This window comes from Cervus canadensis, chromosome 3, assembly GCF_019320065.1.
Source record: "Cervus canadensis isolate Bull #8, Minnesota chromosome 3, ASM1932006v1, whole genome shotgun sequence".
In the NCBI taxonomy this organism is placed as follows: domain Eukaryota; kingdom Metazoa; phylum Chordata; class Mammalia; order Artiodactyla; family Cervidae; genus Cervus; species Cervus canadensis.
Window position 1 is genome coordinate 14036365 of NC_057388.1, and position 17289 is coordinate 14053653.

The 17289-nt window shown below is 39.0% G+C and overlaps 1 protein-coding gene across 5 annotated transcripts in view; it reads left to right on the forward strand.

The window, feature by feature from the left end:
- The window catches only part of C1GALT1 (core 1 synthase, glycoprotein-N-acetylgalactosamine 3-beta-galactosyltransferase 1), a 64034-nt gene that overhangs the window by 15635 nt on the left and 31110 nt on the right, over positions 1–17289 (forward strand). For all 5 annotated transcript variants that reach the window (XR_006268451.1, XM_043462675.1, XM_043462674.1 and 2 more), the window contains one exon: positions 16749–16985. Coding sequence is in view for 4 of the 5 variants with exons in the window: in XM_043462675.1 (XP_043318610.1) it covers positions 16749–16985 (237 nt within the window). In the remaining variant the exon portion in view is untranslated. The remainder of the gene's footprint in view (positions 1–16748; positions 16986–17289) is intronic.

The following is a 17289-nucleotide window of genomic DNA, read 5'->3' on the forward strand; positions in this document are numbered from 1 at the left end:
TAAACTCAAAATGAATTAAAGACTTAAATGTAAGACCAGAAACTATAAAAGTCTTAGAGGAAAACAGAGGCAGAACACTCGATGACATAAACCAAAGCAAGATCCTCTATGACCCACCTCCTAGAGTAATGGAAATAAAAACAAAAGTAAACAAGTGGGACCTGTTTAAACTTAAAAGCTTTTGCACAGCAAAGCAAACTATATACAAGGTGAAAAGACATCCCTCAGAATGTGAGAAAATAATAACAAATGGAACAACTGACAAAGGATTAATTTCCAAAATATACAAGCAGCTCATACAACTCAATGCCAGGGAAACAAACCGCAATCAAAATGGGAGAAAGACCTAAACAGACATTTCTCCAAAGAAGACATACAGATGGCTAACAAACACATGAAAAGATGCTCAACATCACTCATTATTAGAGAAATGCAAGTCCATTTAATATTTGTTATAAAGCTGGTTTGGTGGTACTGAGTTCTCTTAATTTTGCTTGTCTGAAAAGCTTTTGATTTCTCCATCAATTTTGAAAGAGATCCTTGCTGGGTACAGTAATCTTGGTTGTAGGTTTTTCCCTTTCAGTATCTACTGCCATTCCTTTCTGGCCTGCAGAGTTTCTGCTGAAAGATCAGCTGTTAGGCATATGGGGTTTCCCTTGTATGTTACTTGTTGCTTCTCCCTTGCTGCTTTTAATATTCTTTCTTTGTGTTTAACCTTTGTTAGTTTGATTAGTATGTGTCTCGGTGTATTTCTCCTTGGGTTTGTTCTGCATGGGACTCTGTCCTCTTGGACTTGATTGACTATTTCCTTTTCCATGTTGGGGAAATTTTCAACTGTAATCTCTTCAAAAATTTTCTCATACCCTTTCTTCTTCTCTTCTTCTTCTAGGACCCATATTATTCAAATGTTGGTGCATTTGATATTGTCCCAGAGGTCTCTGAGACTGTCCTCAGTTCTCCTCATTCTTTTTACTTTATTCTGCTCCTCAGAAGTTATTTCCACCATTTTATCTTCCAGCTCACTGATTCGTTCTTCTGCTTCAGATATTCTGCCATTGATTCCTTCTAGAGTATTTTTAATTTCACTAATTGTGTTGTTTGTCTCTGAATGTATATTCTTTAATTCTTCTAAATATTTTTAAATTGATTTCTGCATTTTATCCATTTTGCTTTCCAGGTTTTTGACCATCTTTACTGTCATTACTCTGAATTCTTTTTCCGGTGGTTTGCTTATTTCCTCCTCATTTATTTGGACTTCTGTGTTTCTAGTTTGTTCCTTCATTTGTGTAGTATTTCTCTGCCTTTTCTTTTTTTTTTTTTAGCTTACTGTGTTTGAGATCTCTTTTTCCCAGGCTTCAAGGTTGAATTCTTTCTTCCTTTTGGTTTCTGACCTCTTAAGATTGGTCCAGTGGTTTGTGTAAGCTTCTCACAGAATGAGATTTGTGCTGAGTTTTGTTTGTTTGTTTTTCCTCTGATGGGCAAGGCTGAGTGAGGTGGTAATCCCATCTGCTGATGATTGGGTTTGTATTTTTGCTTTGTTTGTTGTTTAGATGAGGCATCCTGCATGGGGTGCTATTGGTGGTTGGGTGATGCCGGGTCTTGTATTACTGTGGTTTCCTTTGTGTGAGTTCTCACTATTTGATACCCCCTAGGGTTAATTCTCTGGTAGTATAGGGTCTTGGACTTAGTGCTCCCACTCCAAAGGTTCAGGGCTTGATCTCTGTCAGGAACGAAGATTCCACAAGTGGTTTGTTATGGCATTAAAGTGAAGTGAAGTGAAGTTGCTCAGCCATGTCCAACTCTTTGCAACCCCATGGACTATAACCTACCAGGCTTCTCTGTCCATGGGATTTTCTAGGCAAGAATACTGCAGTGGGTTGCCATTTCCTTCTCCAGGAGATCTTCCCGACCCAGGGATTGAACCCAGGTTTCCCGCATTATAGGCAGACGTTCTAAGTGACATTAAAACAAATATCCAAAAACAGGAAACCAAAGATGACAAATGGCAGTTACAAAATCAGGCAAATAATATTTAAAATAATGGAATATGCACATATACATAAATACCCATGAATGAGGTCAAACAGTTCAACAAAAATAAAGTAACATAGATTGACCCAGTTAACAAAGCAAATAAAAAATTATATTTACCAGTTAAGAACAAAACTAACTAAAACACAAACTGGAAAACAAAACTAAAGCAAGGTGCCAAGTGAGGAATAAAACAATGAAAACAAAACTAACAAATATGTTGAGAGGAACGGAAAGAAAGAAAGAATAGATATGCAAAGTTAAATAGAAGTAGATAAAGAAGATTTACATATATTAAAAATTAACTGCAAGGGGAAAAGAACAGTATGAAAAGCAAACAAAGGAGTAAATGTAGAAAAATAATAATCGTTTAAAAAAATTAAAAAGAGGGAGAAAAAAAAACCCTCCCCAAAACTGCAAATGCCTGATATAGAGGCAGAGGTTTATAACAACAATAAAAAATATGACTGAGAAAAAAAGGAAAAAACTTAGTTAGATTTCCTAGTGCCAATAAAATTGACAACTACAACTGGGGAGGGGGGGCGGGTGGCGGGGAAAAGAAAAAATCCAAAAGAATCTACAGAACATGTCAAAAATAAGAATAATAAATGCTTTTCTTGAGTCACTGCTGGCAGAGTCCTTTCCCAGCTGGGAGTCACAGTCCACCTCACCTCCCTAGGATGCCCTCCAACACTGCTGATCTCTGGCCCTGCTGTGGGGGCAGCTCAGATTCTAACCTGCTGCCGCTCTGTGTTCTTGCCTCCAGTGTTCACAGATATCAGAACTAGTGCTTTTTCTTTTGTGGGAGCTCTCAATGATCTTTTGTATATTCCACAGACACAGAGTCTGCCTGGTTGATCATGTGGATTTAATCTGAATGTGTACAGCTGGTGAGAGGGTGTTGGGTCTTCTTCCTTAGACACACTGCCCCTGGGTTTCAATTGTGGTTTTATTTCCACCTCTACATGTAGGTCCTCCACTGGGGTTTGCCCCTGAGGCTGCCCTGGAGGACTTGGGTTTGCCCTGTGAGGGCCAGGTGTGGAGGTGGAGCTGCTGCTGGGGTCGCAGGGGTTCTGGCAGCAGCAGGTCCTCAGGGGGTTGGCGGCTCGGGCAGCAGGAAATACAGTGCTCTAGAAGGGCATGGCAACCAGTATTGGCCAGTATGCTCCAGCATTCTTGCCTGGAGAACCCGCCTCCCTGACAGAGAAGCCTGACAGGCCACAGTCCACAGGGTCACAATGAGTCAGACACTTCGAAGCCACCCTGTGAGCATAGGCACAAGACTTTTTTGGCCTGTGGCATCTCTGCCCCAGGAGTGTTGAGCGTGAAGGTGGCGCAGCTGCTTGACTTGAGGGGGCCCTGGTGGCGCCAAGTGTGCAGGGACACAGACTGCCTCCGTCGCAGGAGTTACGGCCCTTTCTCAAGCCTCGTGTAGCTGGCGATCAGAAGGCCCCTTTGACCAGTCTTTCTCCGTAGCTCCGCCTGTTCAGGCACTTGGAGGGCTCCCTTGCCTGGGGTGCTCCTCTGTTGTCCAGTGCATCAGGCACACAGAGGGGCCCCTGCCTAGGGTCCTTCTCTGTAGATCAGTGTCAGGCGTTTGATGGGCCAGGCCCTCTGTTGTTCAGCTGCCAGTGCTGGTGTGTTGGGGGGATAGAGGCTATGGCGATGGCGCCACCCCCTGAGCATGACTCAGCAGTGTCGCTTAGCTTCCATGGCTGCCCAGCTTTCCTCCACAGGCATTTCCCACCACAGTCTCCTCCCTCACATCCCACTCTCCACAGTCAACAGCAGCCCTCCTCCTGGGATTGCTCCACAATCCCTAAACTCCAGCTCCCAGCCTCTGCACTATCTAGGGTATGTATGGCTGTGGCAAGGACTGACCGGTTCTCATTCTGTTTAGGCTGCCACAGATCAGCTGTTTCCCTCTCAACCTTACGGGTTTCTCCTCCGACTCAGACAGTTGCCCCAGTGTGGAGATCAGACCCCTGCTTCAGTTCCCCTACCTGCCGAGGGCAGCTCCAGTCCTACTAACACTCCTGTTTTCCCCCTAGTTCCTTCGTCCTACCGAGTTTTCCGTGGGTCTATGTATTCTTTTCTGCTGGTCACGTACTCCTGTCCGCTCTCAGCTGGTGTTCTGCATGTGCTTCTGTGTCTGAAGGTATAGTCCTGATGATCCATGGAGAGAGATGTACTCCACATCCACCTACCCCTCTGCCATCTTCTTCTTCCCCCTGGATTATATCTTTAAGTGGATAATGTACCAAGGATGTGTGGATACTAAGTCCTTTGCATACTTGAGAATATCTTCCTATTACATGGATTTTTGAATGACGACTTGCTGAATCTTTAAGTTTATGGGCATGTTTTTCCCCTCAAAAGTTTGGGAGTTTTGCCCATTTCTTTTGACATACAAGGATACAGAGGAGAAAGTTGCCTAATAATTTTTTCCTTGTATGTATGCCTATTTTTTTGCCTTTGACATGCTTTGTTTGTCCTGGATACTTAAGAGTTTTGTTTTGTTTTTTTGTAAGTGAAGTTCAAAATCTCTCAACACTGCCCCATCTATTTATATGACATTTTTCTTGGTTGTATGTAAGACCTTTAAATATTTTGATGCATGGCCTTCATTTCAGTGTGTTTTCCTTTATATCTTTGACTTTTTTTCGGTTTCATTTATTATATTCTCTTTTGAGAAATAAGTTATTTCTCTGTTGGCTCTTCCTTGCCCATCTTTCATAGCTATCAGTCTCTCCATAATTGCTTCAATCCCTTCAGTCTCTAAAAACTATAAAATAGTCCTAGTTAGTTTAAGATTTTCTTTTTTATAGAATAAGTATTCAGGTCTGTGCTTTTCCCTTGTCTTTTGCATCCTGTGTTTATAAATTTTTTCCCACTACAAGATTTTTATGTAGGTTCCTTGTATTTTTGCTTCTTCATTTTTAAATAGAATCAATTCCAGGTAGCTTTGCTTAAAAATTATGTAGATGAAAATCTCTTATTACCTTTTGTGTGTACGTATGTGCTCAGTTGCATCTGACTCTTTGTGACCCCATGGACTGTAGCCCTCCAGGCTTCTCTGTCCTTGTGTTTCTCCAGGCAAGAATACTGGAGTGGGTTGCCATTTCCTACTCCAGGGGATCTTCCTGACCCAGGACTTGAACCTGCATCTCCTGGATCTCCTGCATTGGCAGGCAGATTCTTTACTACTGCGCCACTTGGGAAGCCCTTTAATACCTTTTACACATTGATAATTGTTTTATTGCACCATTTGGATCTTTCCTTTAAATTTTGAACTAGAGATCTGTGCTGCTGCTGGCTGACAGCTTCAGATTCTAGTCATTTAGTTACCTGAGAGATGTAAATTGGGGAACTGGGACCTTGGACAGCTGCAACTAGGAACTTTGTCTCTGACTTTTCAATTTTTTGTTTTTTTAAGACTCTAGGCCGTAGAGGGGCTTCACCAGGTGGAAGGCATGTCATTCAAATTTGTTGTTGCTTTCCGTTCTGTCAGGATCAATAGTTCACCTTAAGAAGAGGCTGGGTTTATTTTATGGGTCAGAATATTTTTCTCTGCATAGTTACCTTTGATCTGTAGTGACTGGACATCATTTTACATTCTCATCAGCAATATGTAGTGATCTAGCTTTTCCACATCACCAGCGTTTGATGGTTATCACTGCTTTTTATTTTAGGCATCCTTATGGGTAAGTAGAGATATCTCATTGAGGTTTTAATTTGTATTTTTCCTCCTGCTAAATGAAGTTGAACATTTTCTCATGTGCTTACTTATCATCTATACATCCTCTTCAGTGAAATATCTGTTCATGTCTTTTGCCTGTTTTCTGACTGGATTGTTTATTTTTTTTGCTGTTTTAGGATTTTTTAATATATTCTAAATGCTAGTTCTTTGTTAGTTATGTGATTTGTAAGTATTTTCTTCCAGTTTGTAGCTTATCTTTTCATTCTTTCAGTAGGGTCTTTTATAGAGCAAAAGTTTATCAATTTTTCCCTTCTGTGAATTGTGCCTTTGGAGTCAAGTCTAAGAACTCTTTGCCTAGCTCTCAATCTCAAAGATTTTTCTTCTGCAACTATAAAAATTTTTCTCATGGAATTATAAAAATTTTATAGTTACATGTTTTACATTTAAGTCCATGTTTTACATTTGTGGTTTATTGGTGGTTTAGTTGCTAAGTCATGTCCGACTCTTGTGACCCCATGGACTGTAGCCCACCAGTCTCTTATGTCCGTGGAATTCACAGGTAAGAATACTGGAGTAGGTTGCCATTTCCTTCTCTAGGGGATCTTCCCGACCCAGGGATTGAACTCGGGTCTTCTGCACTGCAGGCAAATTCTTTACCAACTGAGCTACCAGGGAAAGTTGCATATTTTACATTTAAGTCCATTTAAGCCCATAATCCATTTTGATTTAATTTTTATGTGAGATGTGAGACTTGGGTCAGGGTTTAATTTTTGCCTAGAAATATCCAGCACCATTTATCAAAAAGTTTATCTTTTCTCCATTTAGTTGCTTATTGTATCTTTGTCAAATGGGAGTTGAGCGTATTTAGGCGTCTGTCTCTGGTTCTCTCTATTCTATTCCATTGATAGATCCATGAGTCTGCCCCTCCACCAGTACTGTAGAATTGATTTCAGTTCTTCAGTACTTGTTTTCAGTAGCTTTATGACGTCTTGAATTCAGGTTGACTGATTCCTCCTACTGTGAGAATCAGAGAAAACATGAAAGTTTCAAATATAGCACCTCACATATAGTGTATTCATAAGTACTTATAAGTGTATTGCTGTATAAGATTCATCCCAACTTTACAAGGAAAGTGGGGAAAAAAGTTTTTGAAAATCATTTTAATGTGGTTTGAAGGGAGAAATATATTTTGAATATGTAAATGACACAAGTGAACATGATAATCCAGAACAGATTTATAAATACTAGACTGACAACCTTAGCCAGATATAAAGTACTAAAATTTAAAAAACAAAAAACACTGAAAGTCTAGAATTTTAGGGACTTTATTGTGAATTTCACCGACTTTCTTAAAGCCTGAAGAACTGGAGGAAGGATTTGCTCATGTAATAAAGGGCATTGAAGTCTTGGTGAGAAGGATGTAAGTGACGAATGGAGTGACTGAAAAGCAAGCATAGGAAAAGGGGAGCATTTTTCTACTAGGATAAAAGATCAGTCTGCCCTCAGTTTTAGCACCAATGGGAAGACCATGAGTAATTTTTACAGAGTTTTAAGAAGAGAGACTGTACTCCTTCACGTTGTACTTCATGTATAAAGGCAGTAGTAAACATTCTCCAGCCTGCAGGAGTTTAGAATATAATATAGCACCAGTGAGCGCCATTGCAAAAATTACTTGCTGAAACCCAGCCAACAAAAATGTGACATTAATGAAGAACTCACCTTTAGAGCAGCTGTGATAAAAAGAACTATTAATGAGCATAGAATCCAATTTAAACTATATTTAAGATCAAGCAGTCATGGGGATTCCAATGTAATTTATAGAATGTAAGCTATGTAAATTTTACAAAATAAAAGTAGTTCACAGAAATTAATTGCATTGGATGTGTGTGTGTGTATGCTGATTTCCACATTCCCAAAGCAAGAAATCAATCTTAAGTTAGAAATATGTAATAAAAATAAGCCTCAGATTGCTTTGTTTTTCATAATCTTTCTGTTTAGTGGGATTGTTTAGAGGAGGGAGGTCACATGTTTAGCTGATGTTCAAAGTTAATTTAGATTCATTTTATTTTCCTTTTATTCTATAAATTCAAATCTAATTTAAATCTTTAAAATAACATGACTAATATAATCCCAGTTCTGTAAAATGATAGTATGGTGGTTAAGAGTCTGAATTCTTGTTTCCAATTGCTAGTATGACCCAGGGAAGCTTACTAATCTGTGTCTGAGTTCATCTGTAAAATGGGATTAATAGTCCCTAGTTTATGGTTTGTAGGTAATCCGTGTAAAGCTGTTATCAGTACAGGGCTCAAATGTTAAGTATAATTACCTGTCCTTTCATCTCTGTTATTCATAAAGATGTTATTCATGTGTGTAAGGGTACTCAACAAGTGTTAATGGTAATTGTTTCTAAGTGATGGGATTTGGGGCAGTTTCTTTCTTCTTCAGGTAGTTCTGTGTTTGCTTGATTTTTTTTTTTTTTTTAACCAGTGAAGAGCACAAAACTGTTCCTTAAAAAATGAAACTATGAATTTTAGTTGTTCCAGCACTTTTGTATCTGAAATTTGTATTTTTAAAATCTCCTCAAATGATTCTGATTATGCATCAGATTTGGAAAGCAGTTGGCATTGATAATTTCCCTGCACTCTGTTCTATTTAATATGTATTGAAGCCCCAAGAAAGTGCGGTGTGGGTAAGCTATGTCTTCTTCCAGTGTGGTCTACTTCAGCACTCTTGTCAAGAATCTGAAGAGACGGAGGTGATGATTTTTGCGAAAAATCTGAGTGAGGCTTGGGGTATAGTCCACTGACATGAAATAGCTCTTTTATGCCAGGAACAGGAAAGAAAAGGGGAGGTATACAGAAATTTAGTCATAAGACAGGAGCACTTGAAATTGAAAAGAGATGGGCTAAAAGCAGTAGGGATAAGCCAACCCATGCTGGCTGAAAATTCTCTAGACAGGAAAGGGTAAGAACATGTCAGGCATCAAACAGCATCACAAAATATTTTAAAGTTAAAAACAAATTTCGTAAAACCATGAAGTTAACTTTCGCTCCATTCACCCCAGAACAGGTGTCTTTCTAAAAAAGTGGCACCTCAACTAAAAAAACCCTGTCCATAACATGTCACTAGCTTTCTACAAATAATAAAACCTCCATGCTGCCAAAGTAGGCTTGTTTTGAAGCACAGAATCTTGGGAAATGGCTGGGTAACAGGTTAGTATTCATGCTTACTGGTGCTCGATCAGCACTTCAGATAGTTACTGTGATGATAGAAATAAGAGTTTTCTCTGGCCATGCGGTCTTACTTCCTCTTCTCAGTCACAGTGGTTTCTGAGTGTTACTATTATTGAGTACCTTTATAACTGTTGCTTTCCTGTACCTGGAGTGGTAGACTCTGCAGCCGTGGAAATGTCAATTGTATTTGTTCCCTTCTGAGACTGTGATGTAATTATATTTGGTGTTAAGATAAGGAAAGTCACAGCCAGTACAAAAGAAGAAAAAGTGAAAAGTACTGTGTTAGAAGACAGAGTGTCAGTGGGAGAATCAGAAGACGTGGGGACTTGCTTGCAGTGTGACTCCTAGCTGATGTTTCGGTTTCTTAAGTGTCTGCTAACATTTTCTCGGTAGCTTTCCTCCTGGTTCACCTCTTCTGTCTCACCCTGCCAGTCTTTCTGTATTTACCATAAGAGATTTGGAGTTATGATACCTTTCACTCACTTCTTCCGGTTTCATCTTTTCAATTCATGGTGCTTTCAAATCACTGACCTCAATTGTAGGTCAGGTGTTAATGCACACTCCACATAATAGCAAACAGAATTGAACAGACGTTCTACAATGTAATCTCAGACCAAGATTCTGGCTAGAGCAAAGTCTAAAGAACAGGGCTTCAAATAATCTAGAGAATTTTAGAGCTTCAAAAAGAAGCCCTTAAAGCAGGAAAGGTATTTTTCCTGAAATAATAGGTAACACCTCTTGAAATCTGAATGGAGATAAGGACAGCAGGGGAGAATTTGAGGACCCTGGCCCTCAGGGAAAACAGCAGGAAGACTAGATAAACTTGGGGGTTTTTTTTGGTTTTTTTTTTTCGTTTTTGGTTTTCTTTTTTTTTTTCCATTTTACAAATTCTTTTTTTTTTTCATTTATTTTTATTAGTTGGAGGCTAATTACTTTACAATATTGTAGTGGTTTTTGCCATACATTGACATGAATCAGCCATGGATTTACCTGTGTTCCCCATCCCGATCCCCACTCCCGCCTCCCTCCCCATCCCATCCCCCTGGGTCATCCCAGTGCACCAGCCCTGAGCACTTGTCTCATGCATCCAACCTGGGCTGGTGATCTGTTTCACCCTTGATAGTATACTTGTTTCAATGCTATTCTCTCAGAACATCCCACCCTCGCCTTCTCCCACAGAGTCCAAAAGTCTGTTCTGTACATCTGTGTCTCTTTTTCTGTTTTGCATATAGGGTTATCATTACCATCTTTCTAAATTCCATATATATGCGTTAGTATACTGTATTGGTCTTTATCTTTCTGGCTTACTTCACTCTGTATAATGGGCTCCAGTTTCATCTATCTCATTAGAACTGATTCAAGTGAATTCTTTTTCATGGCTGAGTAATATTCCATGGTGTATATGTACCACAGCTTCCTTATCCATTCATCTGCTGATGGGCATCTAGGTTGCTTCCATGTCCTGGCTATTATAAACAGTGCTGCGATGAACATTGGGGTGCACGTGTCTCTTTCAGATCTGGTTTCCTAGGTGTGTATGCCCAGGAGTGGGATTGCTGGGTCATATGGCAGTTCTATTTCCAGTTTTTTAAGGAATCTCCACACTGTTCTCCATAGTGGCTGTACTAGTTTGCACTCCCACCAGCAGTGTAAGAGGGTTCCCTTTTCTCCACACCCTCTCCAGCATTTATTGCTTTGTAGACTTTTGGATAGCAGCCATCCTGACTGGCGTGTAATGGTACCTCATTGTGGTTTTGATTTGCATTTCTCTGATAATGAGTGATGTTGAGCATCTTTTCATGTATTTGTTAGCCATCTGTATGTCTTCTTTGGAGAAATGTCTGTTTAGTTCTTTGGCCCATTTTTTGATTGGGTCATTTATTTTTCTGGAATTGAGCTGCAGGAGTTGCTTGTATATTTTTGAGATTAATCCTTTGTCTGTTGCTTCATTTGCTATTATTTTCTCCCATTCTGAGGGCTGTCTTTTCACTTTGCTTATAGTTTCCTTTGTTGTACAAAAGCTTTTAAGTTTCATTAGGTCCCATTTGTTTATTTTTGCTTTTATTTCCAATATTCTGGGAGGTGGGTCATAGAGGATCCTGCTGTGATTTATGTAGGAGAGTGTTTTGCCTATTTTCTCCTCTAGGAGTTTTATAGTTTCTGGTCTTATGTTTAGATCTTTAATCCATTTTGAGTTTATTTTTGCATATGGTGTTAGAAAGTGTTCTAGTTTCATTCTTTTACAAGTGGTTGACCAGTTTTCCCAGCACCACTTGTTAAAGAGGTTGTCTTTTTTCCATTGTATATCCTTGCCTCCTTTGTCGAAGATAAGGTGTCCATAGGTTCGTGGATTTATCTCTGGGCTTTCAATTCTGTTCCATTGATCTATATTTCTGTCTTTGTGCCAGTACCATACTGTCTTGATGACTGTGGCTTTGTAGTAGAGCCTGAAGTCAGGCAGATTGATTCCTCCAGTTCCATTCTTTATCAAGATTGCTTTGGCTATTCGAGGTTTTTCGTATTTCCATACAAATTGTGAAATTATTTGTTCTAGTTCTGTGAAAAATACCGTTGGTAGCTTGATAAGGATTGCATTGAATCTATAGATTGCTTTGGGTAGTATAGTCATTTTCACAATATTGATTCTTCCAATCCATGAACACGGTATATTTCTCCATCTGTTTGTGTCCTCTTTGATTTCTTTCATCAATGTTTTATAGTTTTCTATACATAGGTCTTTCGTTTCTTTAGGTAGATATACTCCTAAGTATTTTATTCTTTTTGTTGCAATGGTGAATGGTATTGTTTCCTTAATTTCTCTTTCTGTTTTCTCATTGTTAGTGTATAGGAATGCAAGGATTTCTGTGTGTTAATTTTATATCCTGCAACATTACTGTGTTCATTGATTAGCTCTAGTAATTTTCTGGTAGAGTCTTTAGGGTTTTCTATGTAGAGGATCATGTCGTCTGCAGTGAGAGTTTTACTTCTTCTTTTCCTATCTGGATTCCTTTTATTTCTTTTTCTGCTCTGATTTCTGTGGCCAACACTTCCAAAACTATGTTGAATAGTAGTGGTGAGAGTGGGCACCCTTGTCTTGTTCCTGACTTTAAGAGAAAAACTTGTTTATGCTTTCCTCTGGGAAATTAAATGGGGGAGTTGAGCAGGACGTCTGTACTCATCTATACTTTATCATCCATGAAGGCCTCCCTTTCTGAACTTAAAGTTACAGTTAAAGCAGAAGTAAACAAGTGCCTACTAGTTTCATATTGGTAATTTCCATCTCTGATATTGAGCAACTGTGTTCTCTACTTCCCCTTAGTGTCATTCTTCTCAAATTGGAATTACTGTTCAAGAGAGAGCCTGAGATACAAGATACAGAATAAGCATAGTTTAGACCCAGAATCAAACTGGGGTCTCCTGCGTTACAGGCAGATTCTTTACCAAGTGAGCTATCAGAGAAGCCCCATTGGAATAAATATTTCCATATCAAACATACATATAGTAAATATGTATTAAATGGGGTAAAACAAAAGGTCGTATGAAAGTATTTTTATGTAAAGCTTTTCCTAATAAATAATACAGAAAGGTATGTAAATCATAAATGCAGAATTTAATATCTTGAAGACACCCTCATGTAGCCACTACTTATTTGTTTTATCTGATTGTAAAATACTTTCTTTTTATAAGTGTTTGAATAACATCTTTTCCCATCCTTTTGCTCTTAACTTTCTATATATATTTAATCTATGTCTCTTGTAAGCAGCGTATACTTGGGTTTATTTTTCTTCTAGACTGGTAGGTAATCTTTATCTTTGAATTTGAATTTTAGTCTTTTTACAGTTAATGCCATTGCTGAAAAATGTGTTTAAGTCAGTCATATTACTATTTGTTTTCTTTCGTCTCATTTATTTTTATCCATTTCTTCCTTTGTTCTTGCCTTGAAAATACCTTTGATTAAACTATTAATCATTAAGTGTTATTTTAGTTTTTTCTGTTTGAGTTTTACTTATATATTTTTACTTTTTTTTAATGATTACAGCAGTCATTCTGTTATACTCTCCTGGTCTTTTAAAGTCTGATATTAGTATTTTTACACAACAAAATGATTTTAGAACACTTAAACTCTTTGTAGCCTCACAGTTTTTGTGCCAGTTTTGTCATTTATTTTAATGATAATAGTAACAATGCCTTGTGGGAACATTTTAATGTTTTATCTCGCCAATGTTCATTTGGATTTACTTCTCAGTATATATATGGAATCCCAAGTGGCCCTAGTGGTAAAAAAAAAAAACCTACCTGCTAAAACAGGAAATGCGTAAGAGACGTAGGTCGATCCCTGTGTTGGGAAGATCCCCTGGAAAAAGGCATGGCAAGCCACTTCAGTATTCTCGCCTGGAGAATCCCATGGAGAGAGGAGCCTAGTTGGCTACAGGACATAGGATTGCCAAGCGTCACATACGCATCAGTACACACAGCAACTTTATACGGTTCTGCCTTCCTTCTTACAGTTCTGAATTCTCATCTAAAATTCTTCTCTTTCTGCCTGAAGAACACCTTTTAGTATTTCTTTTAAGAATAAAGCTGATTTTTTTTTAAAAAATCTTTTCCAGGTTTATTTTTGAAGGCTATTTTTGCTAGATAGAGAATGCTTTCTTTGTCTTTGATTTTTGGCAGTTTTGCTGTGGTTTATCTTGGTATCATTTTCTTTGTGGGTGTGGGTGTGTGTGTTTTATGGAGCCCCCTGAATCTGAGAGTTGGTAGTCTTTTGTCAGTTTTGAGAAATGTTCAGTCATTTGTTCCTCACGTGCTTTCTCATCAATCAGTTATCTTCTTTCCTTTAAAGATCCCAGTTAACACATATGTGAGACCTTTTTACTCTGTTTCTTGTGTTTCTTTTGCTCAGCTCTTTACTTACCATCTTTGTTTCTTTTTGTACTTGTTTGTGTAATTTCTTTCGACCTGGCTTTCTGGTTTATTAGTTTTTTTTTTCTTTATCTGTGTTTTTTTACACCTTATGTCTTGTCATTTAACTTATTGACTAACTAAAAGTCATTAGTAGGAAAATCTCTTACCTAAGTCTCCTGTGGGTCTGTTTCTATTTCCTACTATTTTCTGTCTTCATTCAAGCTTTTAATTTTGATATCTGATTTTTTTATTGGGTTGGACATTATCATTATAAAAAATTATAGTGGTAATTTGAAGTTCTCCATAATTTTATACTTCTCCAAAAGACTTTATGTTTTGCAGTTAGGCTAGGGGCAGATCACCCTAATCCATCAGTGGTTAAGATGATTCCAACTTGGGCTTCAGTCCTGGTGAAGGTTGGCCTAATTTCTGCTCCGTCCTTGTTCCTAGATTGTGGCTTTTCAGGGTCCAAATAAAAGCTTGGGTGTTTTCCAGAACCTCTTCTCTTGGGCAGATGTTGGACTCTGTTTTTTTCTTACCTTCTTTGCCTTAGCTCTTCTTTTCTCTATTAGAGGCAGTGGTTGTCTTGAGGAATGAAGCCATACTAGATGTCCAGCCCTCCTTTCTGTGCTTCTTTTCTATTTCCAGATCTTGCCTCCCCCAGACCCTGCAATTCTCACAGCCTTGATATATCTTAGCACTGTCACCAGACTTATATATTTTTACATTTTGTTCACTTTTGCTGGTTGTACTTGGGTTTAGTTTTAAAAAACCTAGCTGTTCTGGAAATATAACCACATGAAGTTGTTTGTTGTTCCAGTCGTGATCATTGGTTTGTTTGTTTTACAAAATATTTCAAAACAATTTTTATTTTGATGGTCATATTTCCCAGACCCCTGCCTTCACTACACACGTCCATTGTCCTGTGTTGTTAGTGGTGAGTGGGTAAAGAGTCTGAGGAACACAGTGGGAAGAGCACTGACTTTTTAAGCAGACAGACTTGGGTTCAAGTCATAGCTTTTATCGATTGTGTCAGCCTGTGCAAGTTATGTTTTTAAATTTTCTGTTTTCTTTTTTAAAGTTATTTATTCACTTTATGGCTGCTCTGGGTCTTTGTTGCTGTGTGAGGGCTTTCTCTAGTTGTGTTGAATGGGGTCTCCTATCTAGTTGCAGTGCACGGACTTCTTGTTGTGGTGGCTTCTCTTGGTGCAGAGCACAGACTCTAGGGTGTGCGGCTTCAGTAATTGCAGCACATAGGCTCAGTAGCTGTGGCATGTGGGCTTCAGTAGTTGTGGCCCATGGGCTTAGTTGCCCTGAGGCATGTGGAATCTTCCCAGAGCAGGGATGGAACTTGTGTCCTCTGCTTTGGCAAGCAGATTCTTAACCACTGGACAACCAGGGAGGTCCCAAATTTTCATAGTGAGAATGAAGAGTGAAGTTAAAACTTTCTTCAAGTGAAATGAAGTGTGGACTACATCTGGAATGTAGTCGATGCTTAGCAAACATTTAAAAAAATTTCTCGGGGAGTTGGAAACTATAGATTTAGGACCATTCTCATAGGAATTGAACATGTAGTAATTATTAGCAAACCCTTAAAATGGACCTGTTTGGTTGTCAGGCAGTTCAGCAGGCATTGATCCAGCAGCCACTGTTCCAGGCACCGTACTTAATTCTAGTGATATGTAGAAGCTGTTCAGGGTCTTGCAGTCCAGTGGGATGACAGTGTAAAGCAGTGAGCAGAGGGTGGCCGCATCCAACATTGCAATGGACTCTGGGTATTAGGGCACAGGGGTTGGCAAACTTTTTCTTGAAAGGGTTAGATGAGGCTTTGTGGGATGTACTGCCGCCGCCCGCTGCTGCTGAGCTTTGCTGTTGGGGAGCAGGAGCAGCCGCTCCCCGGATCAGGCCGGGTGTGCTCCAGTTAGACTTCATTCACAAAACCAGGTGGCAGACAGGTTTGGCCCGAAGGTCCCAAACAGTGCCGGCTCTAGCCTTCACAAGCTAAGACTGTTTCTTACATTTTTAAAGGTTGTTTAATAAAAAGGAAGAAAGATAATACACAAAAGACCATCTGTGGTCAACAAATCCTTAAGTATTTTATTTCTAATTCTTTATAGAAAAAATTTGCTGACCCCTTATTAGAGTACGTAGAGGAAAAAGTATATATAAGTACTTTGATAGCAAAGAAAGAAAAAGAATGTGGCAATCTGGCTTGGCTCCATGGAGGATCTTGGTGAGAAGAATAGGTAATTCTGTGTGCAAATACAGACATATTTACCTGTGTCCCACCCCAACAATGATCCTCCTAGTTGCTACTCATTTATTTTATCTAACTGTCCATAATGTGTGTTTCAGCAGCAAATAGTGGGATGAAAGCCAAATACTCTTAGAAATGTTTCCTTAGAAAGGAATTATCATTCCAAGATCAGGAAGATTTCCTGGAGAAGGAAGTGGCAACCCACTGTAGTATCCTTGCCTGGGAAATGCCATGAACAGAGGAGCCTGGTGGGTTACCGTCCTGCTGCTGCTGCTGCTGAGTCACTTCAGTCGTGTCCAACTCTTTGCAACCCCATGGACTGTAGCCCGCCAGCCTCCTCTGTCCATGGGATTCTCCAGGCAAGAATACTGAAGTGGATTGTCATGCCCTTCTCCAGGGGATCTTCCCGACCCAGGGACCAACCCTGCATCTCTTGTGTCTCCTGCATTGGCAGGCAGCTTCTTTACCACCAGCGCCACCCCAGTCCATAGGGTTGCAAAGCGTTAGACTTGACTTAGCAACTAAAACAACAGCAACATCAGTAACATAGCTAACAGTTACCAGTCCTCTTGGTATGTTTTACTTTATAATTTATAACACCATAATAATTTTTTTCTTACAGAAATACATTTTCGGGAAATGGCCTCTAAATCTTGGCTGAATATTTTAACCTTCCTTTGTGGATCAGCAGTCGGATTCGTTTTATGCTCTCAGCTACTTAGTATTTTGTTGGAAGAACAGAAGGACATCCAGCCTAGTATTCTTCATAATGATCCTCACGCTAGGCATTCAGATGACAGCGAACAGAATCATCTACAAGGACAGATGAACTTCGATGCAGATGCCAGCCAACATAAAGGTATGGTTTACTGTATTAAGGAATAAATAGAAACTGTATTTTTCAATATGTTTAAGCGTTGAGAGAATTAGAAAAAGTTGCTTATATGAATCTTGTTATATCACTGTATCTTTTGATGGAAATGAGCTTAATTCCAGATATTAAATGACAATTCTTGGTTTGCCTCAGGAGAAAGAAATTACTAAAACCCAGATTTATTTAGGATGTAAGATATTAATTTTTATTTTATTTTTTAATAGAAATAGTTCAGAAAACATAACTTGGAGAAAGGCAAAACTTTCAGATTAGATTTATTTAATTTTGT